General features: G+C 50.1%; 1 protein-coding gene across 1 annotated transcript; it reads left to right on the forward strand.

The window, feature by feature from the left end:
- The first annotated feature begins 3,951 nt into the window (after nucleotides 1–3,951).
- LOC140596138 (paraneoplastic antigen Ma6E-like) lies at nucleotides 3,952–6,039 on the forward strand. The gene is made up of 2 exons (XM_072743531.1): nucleotides 3,952–4,074; nucleotides 4,314–6,039. Exons 1-2 carry the CDS (start codon nucleotides 3,952–3,954, stop codon nucleotides 5,946–5,948), a joined length of 1,758 nt encoding a protein of 585 aa, XP_072599632.1. The 3' UTR covers nucleotides 5,949–6,039.
- Nucleotides 6,040–8,984: the final 2,945 nt, after the last annotated feature.

Consider the following 8,984-nt stretch of genomic DNA (forward strand, 5'->3'; position numbering starts at 1 on the left):
AGGGTGCCAAGACCTTCCACGAAGAAATAACAGTATTTTCAACAAATGGTACTGAGACAACTGGATATCCACATGTAAAATAATTAATTTGAACTCCTATCTCATCTGTTATACAAAAATTAACTCAGAATGTATCAAACACCTCAGTGTAAGTCCTAAAACTATAAAACAGAAAAAAACACAGACAAATCTTTGTGACCTTGGATTGGGCAATGGTTCCTTAGAACTGACACCAAAAGCACAAGCAACCAAGGAAAAAATAGATAAACTGGACTTAATCAAACTTTATTCTGTGCATTAAAGAACACTATCAAGAAAGGGTTTTAATTCTTCTGTTCTCTAGGCAGCACACTCTATGTGCTAATGGCAGCTGCCAGTGGGGGACAATGGCAGATGTTCTTAGGGCAGTCTGGGGTCTGGAGGAATGTCTCTGCCTTACTCAGCCAGGGGGAGCTGCACTTTTGTCAGTAGTCTCAACAGAGGCAACATCAGCACCAAAATGAGCTGCCTTCTTATACCCCCAAAGGACAGTCATGAGGCATTTCCTCTTGGGAGGCTGGTGTGAATTCCTAGCTCTAGGAAGCTTATATATACTATTTGGCATGTGTAATCTGTGAGTATACATATCACTATACTGAGCTCCCACCATCTACTTATTCTTGTTATTATATTGCTATCCACTATTTTTCCTATTCCTTTCTGTTGTTTTTGTTATTTTTCCCCATATTCAATCTCAAAGCATTCCATATAAGCTGTGATGGCACCACAGAACGTTCCCCCAAATGATCCTAGGACAGAACACAAAATCCTTTTTTGTGAATATAAGTACCTTGCAGTAATGCTGTTCAATCATGCAGTATATCCAGGAGAGACTGATAGAAATACCGTGAACAATTAAGATAATAAATATGGATACAAAATTCATTTTTGCTTTAAGAGAAAGCAGTCATTTGTTAATTGAACACTCAATTTCACCTTGTATAGTGAACTAACATCAGGTTCCCAAGTCTGGCTTTACAATGTGTCATTGTTCTATCATTCTACATAAAAAATTGAGAAGTCTGAGAATAAGAAGGGTGGGATGGAAAAGGGAAGACTTTTAACATTCATCTAAGTGATAAATTAATATGAATCTCAGAAAAATTGTCAATGGATATTTTTTCCATTGATAAATCTGGTGCATATTTATGTCTACCTGTTACTAGCATAGCTAGGGAGCAAAAGGAAGCTCCTATTACTAATACTCTTAGTTCAACAGGAATGGACCTCAGGTATATTATATATCCATTAAGATCACCTTCCCTCTGTGTCAAAAAGTCATGCATGCTGGATACCCCAACTATCTTAAGTAGTTCTAGTGTTAGAAGAGATATTATTTAAAATGTCTCAAGAGGGACACCTGGGTGGCTCAGCGGTTGAGTATCTGCCTTCGGCCCAGGGTGTGATCCTGGAGACCCAGGATTGAGTCCTGCATCGGGCTTCCTGCATGGAGCCTGCTTCTCCCTCTGCCTGTGTCTCTGCCTCTCTCTGTGTATCTCAAGAATAAATAAATAAAATATTTTTAAAAATAAAAATAAAATGTCTCAAGAGCAGTAAGTACCTTTTTCACAGTCTGGAATAAGCTTGTTCTGGCTTCTGGTTAGAATGTAGATCATGACAGATCATTAATCCCACTGTAACAACTACAAAAAATCAGATATTAAAAGAAAGTTACACATTTTTAAAGGATTCTTGAGAGTTTTGGATGTAATAAGGTCTAAACTAACTAAATTCTGGAGAAAGACAAACACATACCAGTGGCTATTATCCTCCCTGTGAGAATTGGCTTGGAACTGAGAGGACTGGGCTAGTCATGGACTTAAATAATTGCTGGGATAAAGATCTGGTCATGACTATGGGGCCTGTATAGACAGAGTGAAATCTGTAGAAACCCCAAATGCATATCTAGTTGTCCCAATCTATGGATTCTCCCAATAGGTCTTTAAAAAATACATAGTTATATAAGTAATATATCAAATTAATGTTTCTAGTAGAGGGGGGGTGGGAGAGTGGGAGGTGTCTGTAAAAGCAGAGAGTCACACTCTGTCACCTTAATCAATTTTTGTGTTTCTCAGGAAAACAGTTCCAATATTACCCTTTTTCCTCAGGGCTCAGACTTGGAACCACTGAGCTAGCTGCGACAACCAGCCTCCAACACTCACACCAGTGCTTGCCTCATCACATCCTTCTTATTCCTGTGTCCTTGTGGCCATTACTGAAAGTTTACCATGTGTCCAGTGGGAGGTAAAGCTCCATGACTATGCTGCAAGAAGAGCGTTTATAATCCAATTTACAGATTATGGACAGAAATGCTCAGTAATTTGTGCAAGGCCATCCAGCTGCTAGGTGAATCCAACTTTGCTTGATCCCAAACCTCACAATCTCCACTGCAGCCCCTTCCCAAGAAATGAGGGCTGGTTTTGTAACATAAGCAGTTGTAATTAGGCCTTTGAGTTAGAAACAGCTATCCTGTGTCAGATACTGACATTTCCGGCATGATGGGGTTGACTTGTGAATGTAGAGTGGCACTAGGGACATTGGCACCCAGCTAACCATGGACTCTCTCTTTTTTTTTTAATTTTTTTTTATGATAGTCACAGAGAGAGAGAGAGAGAGAGGCAGAGACACAGGCGGAGGGAGAAGCAGGCTCCATGCACCGGGAGCCTGATGTGGGATTCGATCCCGGGTCTCCAGGATCGCGCCCTGGGCCAAAGGCAGGCGCCAAACCGCTGCGCCACCCAGGGATCCCGACTCTCTTTTTTTAAAAATATTTTATTTATTTGAAAGAGAATTAGGGAAATGGAATGCACAAGCAGGGGAAGGGGCAGAAAGCAGACTAGACTCCATGCTGAGCAGGGAGCCTGATGTGGGACTCTATCCTAGGACTCTGGGACCATGATCTGACCTGAAGGCAGATGCTTAACTGGCTGAGCCACCGAGGCACCCATGGACTCCCATTTTGTAGCTGGACGGCCAATAGGTATACCTGTTGCTTTTGGAAGCTTTGTCATACCGAGCAGGTCTTATTGCCATGGAAACACTGATGCCTCCTCCCATGATCTCCTGATCCATACGTTTGCCCCACACAGAGATGCTGAGATCTTTCTCCTTCATCTACTTGGGGCTTCTGGGAGTACTGGAAGCCCACGTGGCCTTAGCACCGAGGACTTGGGAGACCCTTTGGACTGTGCAGCCCCGGACTGCAGAGCTGAGGTGTGTTCTTGTGATTCTTTCACTCCAGGGCTTTGAAGTAGGCCCCAGAGTCGCCCCGCAGCCCGCAGGCAGTGTTTTCACACTAGGCAGCACCTGCAGAGTCAGAGACAGTGAGCAGGAGACCGAGGCCTTTACTCGGATGGGACCTGGGAAGGGCTCCTGGCTGCGGAGGGAGGCTCCAGCTGCAGAGGGGCAGGTGCTGGTGGGAGAGGGCGGGGCTCTGACTCAGGATGTGGAGGGTGAGGGGCCAGTTTCAAGGTTGTTTGGGCAGACCAGGGTCACTCTGGATCAGGTGCTAGGTAAGAGTGGGCGGGATGGCTCCCAGCTGCGGGGATCAGGAAGGGAGGGTTCCTGGCTGCAGGGCTGCAGATGATGGTGGGTGGGGTTCTGGCTGCAGTGGCCAGATCTTGGACGTAGGCCAGATCATGTGTGTTGGCCAAGGCAAAAGGAGGTCTCCTCACTGCAGAGGTGAGGGGTGCATGGTGGGGGTTCTAAGCCAGGTCATGGAGGGTGTGAACTGGCCAGGGAGGAGATCCAGGTCGCTGTGGGGGGTGGTAGGGTGGGCTGTCTGGCACCAATGTCCCTCTATCCTCTTTGCATCCACAGGCCACCACTGCAGAGGCTGCGGCAGTGTGCGCATCCCTGTCCAATCGGGCTCTCTCCCCCGCCAGGTATTCATGATGGCACTGGCAATGCTGCATGAGTGGTGCAAGTGAAAGCACGCACCATCTCCTGCTCATCCTGGGCATCCCGGATGACTGTGAGGAAGAGGAATTCCAGAATGCTGCAAAGACTGCCCTGTGGCCCCTGGGCAGATACCAAGTGCTGGGCAAAGTGTTCAGAAAGGAGCTCAGATCCAGGGTTGCCTTAGTGGAGTTTGCTCAGTATTTTTTTTTTAATTTTTATTCATGATAGTCACAGAGAGAGAGAGAGAGAGAGAGAGAGAGAGAGAGGCAGAGACACAGGCAGAGGGAGAAGCAGAGGGAGAAGCAGGCTCCATGCACCGGGAGCCCGACATGGGATTCGATCCCGGGTCTCCAGGATAGCGCCCTGGGCCAAAGGCAGGCGCCAAACCGCTGCGCCACCCAGGGATCCCGTTTGCTCAGTATTTAAACCGAAGTTTGATCCCCCGACAAACAGCAGGCAAGGGAGGACCCTGGCTTGTGGTCTTTCTGCCCCAGGCTCCTGATTTAGAGTCACACGATAGACCCAATTTCCCTGCCCAGCACCAGAGGCAAGCAAGGTCTGGCCAGGCAGGTGAGGCAGGAGCTGTAGGTAAAGAAAGGGCTGCAGGTGTCGCAGGAGCTGCAAGTGAGGACAGGCGTGAAGGAGAGGAAGGAGCTACAGGTGAGGCAGGAGCTGCAGGTGTGGCAGGAGGTGCAAGTAAGGAAGGGCGTGGAGGTGAGGAAGCTGCAGGTGAGGCAGGAGCTGCAGGTGAGGCAGGAGCTGCAGGTGAGGAAGAAGCCATAGGTGAAGTGGGAGCTGCAAGTGAGGCAGGAGCAGCAGGTGAGGTGGGAGCCGCAGGTGATAAAGGATGTGAAAGGAAGGAAGAAGCTGCAGGTGTGGAAGGAGCTGTAGGCGAGGCAGGAGCTGTAGGTGAGGCAGGAATTGAAGATGAAGGGATAGTGTTAGATGAGGGAGCTGAAGATGCAGGAGCTGTGAGTTTGGTAGGAGAAGATGGGGGAGTACTCGGTGAAGAGGGAGCTGCAGGTGTGGCAGGAACAGGAGGTGAGGCAGGAGCTGCCGGTGAGGCGGGAGCTGCCGGTGTGGCAGGAGTTGCCGGTGAGGCAGGAGTTGCCGGTGAGGCAGGAGCTGCCGGTGTGGCAGAAGATGAAGGGGCAGTGTCTGATGAGGAGGGAGCCGCAGGTGACACAGGAATCGCAGGTGTGCCGGGATCTGTGAGTATGGCAGGAGCAGCAGGGGAGGCGGGCACTGCAGGGGAGGAAGGAGCTGCAGGAGCCGTAGATGAGGGAGGATCCTGGATCCAGCAGTGGGGCCAGGCTTGGCAGCCTGTGCCAGAAGACGCGGCCTATGGGGAATTGAGAACCTTCTCCGGGATGGAAGATCCAGAGCAAGAGTCCTTTGAGGTCTGGCTGGAGCACGCCAACGACATGCTGTTCGTGTGGCGCCACGTGCCAGAAGGGGAGAGGAGGCGGTGGCTGATGGAAAGCTTGGGGGGCCTCGCGCTCGAGTTCATGTGCGGCCTCCTGGCCGAAAATCCCAACATGCTCGCGCAGGATTGCCTGGCCGCAATGGTGCAGGTGTTCGGAGACAAGGATCCCTGCGTGACCGCGCGGCTGAAGTTCCTGACGTGCGCCCAGCGGCCCCAGGAGACTCTGTTTGCCTACGTGATGCGCCTGGAAGGCCTGCTGCAGTCGGCCCTGGAGAAGGGGGCCATCCATCCCACCGTCGCCGACCAGGCTCGCGCCAGGCAGGTGCTGATGCGGGCTCGCTCCAACGAGATGCTCCAGAACAAGCTGAAGAGGATGCGGCTGGAGAGGAGACCACCCGGCTTCCTGGGGATGCTGCGGCTCATCCGCGAGGCCGAGGCGTGGGAGGCCGCCCCAGCTACGGGTGAGCAGTTCCAAGTGGAAGAAGGGCCCCCCGTGTATGTCAGAGACTATGGCAGGACGACCGTGGTGGTGGGGGACACGGAGGTCCCTGAGAGGAGGAGGGCCGTGACCTATGGGCTCTAGTGACAGTTAGACGTTCCTCTCTCTGTTGTCATTCCTTGTCTTTAATAGTTGCAGTACATTTTCTCTTCAATAAATTTCATTGAATGTTTCAGCTAGGTCTTGTCTTGGCTGTGGCTCATCGAGGGAATGGTCTACTGAAGTCGGAGTGGGGCCAACAGTTGCCTGTTACCGAGTTGGCTTTCACATATAGTCACGGCAAGGTTCAAGAGGTGATGTGGGTTGCCTAATTTGCAAGATTTGTCACCACGCAGAAGGATTGTGCAAGCTGCATTTTGTCAGTCAGAAGTCTGTTGTGTGAGCAGAATGGCTCGCTAGGCCTGTAGGGCATAAACTGAACGTCTTGGAAATAAGTGGGTAAGACCCTGAATGAAGGACAAAGGATATGCAGGATGGAGTCCTGGGTATATATTTAATAGCTCCTCAGTTTGTCATATATATTCAGTCTCTGCAACTATTGTGATAGAGGCTTCAAGAAACTGGATGAACATTAGATTCTCGACTGGGAAGAAAAAAGGGTGAGATTCCACCAGTCTTCCAAGGGTCTGGGGAGGAGAGCGAAAACACCTTGATTTTCGCGCAGGCGCTCCTGATTTGCGCACGACACCGTCTTCTGTGCGCCTGCGCGGCAGGGTGAGCGCGCTGAATATTCTTCGCGCCTGCGCGGCGGGGGCTCGCTCGCTGAAGCTTGTGTTGCGCCTGCGCCTACCGCCATTTCCTGCACCGCGGAGCTCAGATCGCAGTGCCTATCGGGAAATGCGACCTTCCTCAAGCGAAATGGCCGCCCGGGACTAGAACAGCCTCGGTGTAGCTTCTCCTGCTGCCGTGCTGGTTCTGGCCGCTAGATGGCGCGCGAGGATCATAAATGGGCCGGACCGTCCGTCTGGGGCTGCCTGGGGCTCTGGCTGCCCTGAACCCCGCTGGCCTGGTGAGCTGTGGTGGTGCCAGCGACCGTGGGGTTGCAGCAGGCCCCTCTCACCCTGTGTGGACCATCGCCGCAGTCCCGGCGGAGGCGGGAGAGAGGGAGCGAGCTGGGTGCCGCTAGGAGCCGAAAGGGGCTCCTCAATTATGTAAGTAATGAACCCCCTTTTCGGCCTCTTGTTGTGTCATCAGTCTCGATATCCAAAGCAAGTTTAATGGTGGTGGTGGGGTGCTATTTTTGTTTTGAGAAACCATAACATTGTTAAAAGCCATGTGAAAGTCTATGCTACTGCTCCTCCCCGCCCTACAGAGACAGGCAAGAAAGTGAATTACAAACAGTGTCACAGGGATCCCTGGGTGGCGCAGCGGTTTGGCGCCTGCCTTTGGCCCAGGGCGCGATCCTGGAGACCCGGGATCGAATCCCACGTCGGGCTCCCGGTGCATGGAGCCTGCTTCTCCCTCCGCCTGTGTCTCTGCCTCTCTCTCTCTGTATGACTATCATAGATAAATAAAAAAAATTAAAAAAAAAAAACAGTGTCACAAGAGGGATCGTGGAGATTAGAGCTGCTCTTAAATTCTGAAGGATATGGGGGGGGGGGGTACCCATCATATCTCCATTTGTTTTTCCAGTCTGAATGACTCTATACTTAGTACCCCAAACTTCACCAACTCGTAGTTCCAGTGCCTTAGGTACTGAAACAATGAAACATAAAAGCAGATGTTGCAGGATGCCTGGGTGGCTCATTTTGTTAAGTATTGGGCTCTTGGTTTAACCTCAGGTTGGGATCTCCTGGTGGTAGAATTGAGCCCCCAGTGGGGCTCTGTGCTCAGCGTGGAGTTTGCTTGAGATTCTCTCTCCCTCCCCCTCTGTTCCCCTCCCCCCATCTTCTTGCACTCTCTTTATAAGATGGATAAATAAAACCTTTGAAAAAATAAGCAAATGTTGGGGGAACGCAGGGGGCTCAGTGGGTTAAGCCTTGGACTCCTTTTTAAAATTATTATTGGAGTTCAATTTGCCAATATATAGCATATCACCTAGTGCTCATCTCGCCAAGTGCCCCCCTCAGTGCCTGTCACCCACTCACCCCCACCCCCTGCCCACCTCCCCTTCCACTACCCCTTGTTCGTTTCCCAGAGTTAGGTGTCTCTCATGTTCTGTCACCCTCTCTGATACTGATTTTGGCTCAGGTCATGATCTTGGGTTGTGGGATTGATCCCCACTCTGACTTTCCCCTGGGCATGGAACCTGCTTGACATTCTCTCCCCCCCCTCTCTCTCTGCCCCTCCTTCCACCCCATGAGTGGGTGCTTTCTCTCTCTCTCTAAAAAAAAAAGTACATGTTGAGGCCACTCTTTCTCTTGTGAAGGTAGGGCTTGTGTCCACTTCAGGAATGAATTTGTCTTTGCACCAGATCTCCCAGTTGGGCCAGAAACACTTTCTCTAAGTATCACCACAGTCTCAGGTTCTTTCTTCCAGTCCTTTTTACATCTCCCTTTTCTTCCACAGGTGTGAGACCTTCACTATGATTCTAAGGCTGTTCCTGCTGTCTCATGTGCCCTCTCCCCTTTATCTTTATCAGTAAATGTTTTGCACTTCTAACACCATTTTGGCTTTCTGGAGGACCCAAAATGACACATTTGATTGGGAAGGGGTAGAGAGAACCCCTCCTTCTCTTCCTTCGTGGAAAAAGTAGGAGAAATACCAACACACTCTTTCTTTCTAAAAATTCCCTTTAAAAATTACATTGGAAATATGTGATCTTCTCACAATTAGACTTACTAGGAGGGTACTGAAGTGGATTTGCCATCTTTTAGTAAATTCAGCACTATCGGGGGTTCATTTGAGGGATTTGGGGGATTGAAAAAGGAAAACATGTTACTACGAGAGGCATTCACACACAAGCTTTACTGGGTTGCACTTGGACAAGGTTGCACACGCTTCATAGCATGAGACCATCCAGAAGCTTATGGGTGGTCTAGAGGGCCACCACCCAGAAAGGGAAGAAGTTATGGTAACTTCCAAAGCAGAGGGGATCACAGAGGAGGCATAAGTGTCTTGGTGATGACACAAAGTCTTTGGAATCAGAGAATTCTGAAGGGCAACTGTGGTTTGGGGTCT

This window comes from Vulpes vulpes, chromosome X (genome assembly GCF_048418805.1).
Source record: "Vulpes vulpes isolate BD-2025 chromosome X, VulVul3, whole genome shotgun sequence".
Classification (NCBI taxonomy): Eukaryota; Metazoa; Chordata; class Mammalia; order Carnivora; family Canidae; genus Vulpes; species Vulpes vulpes.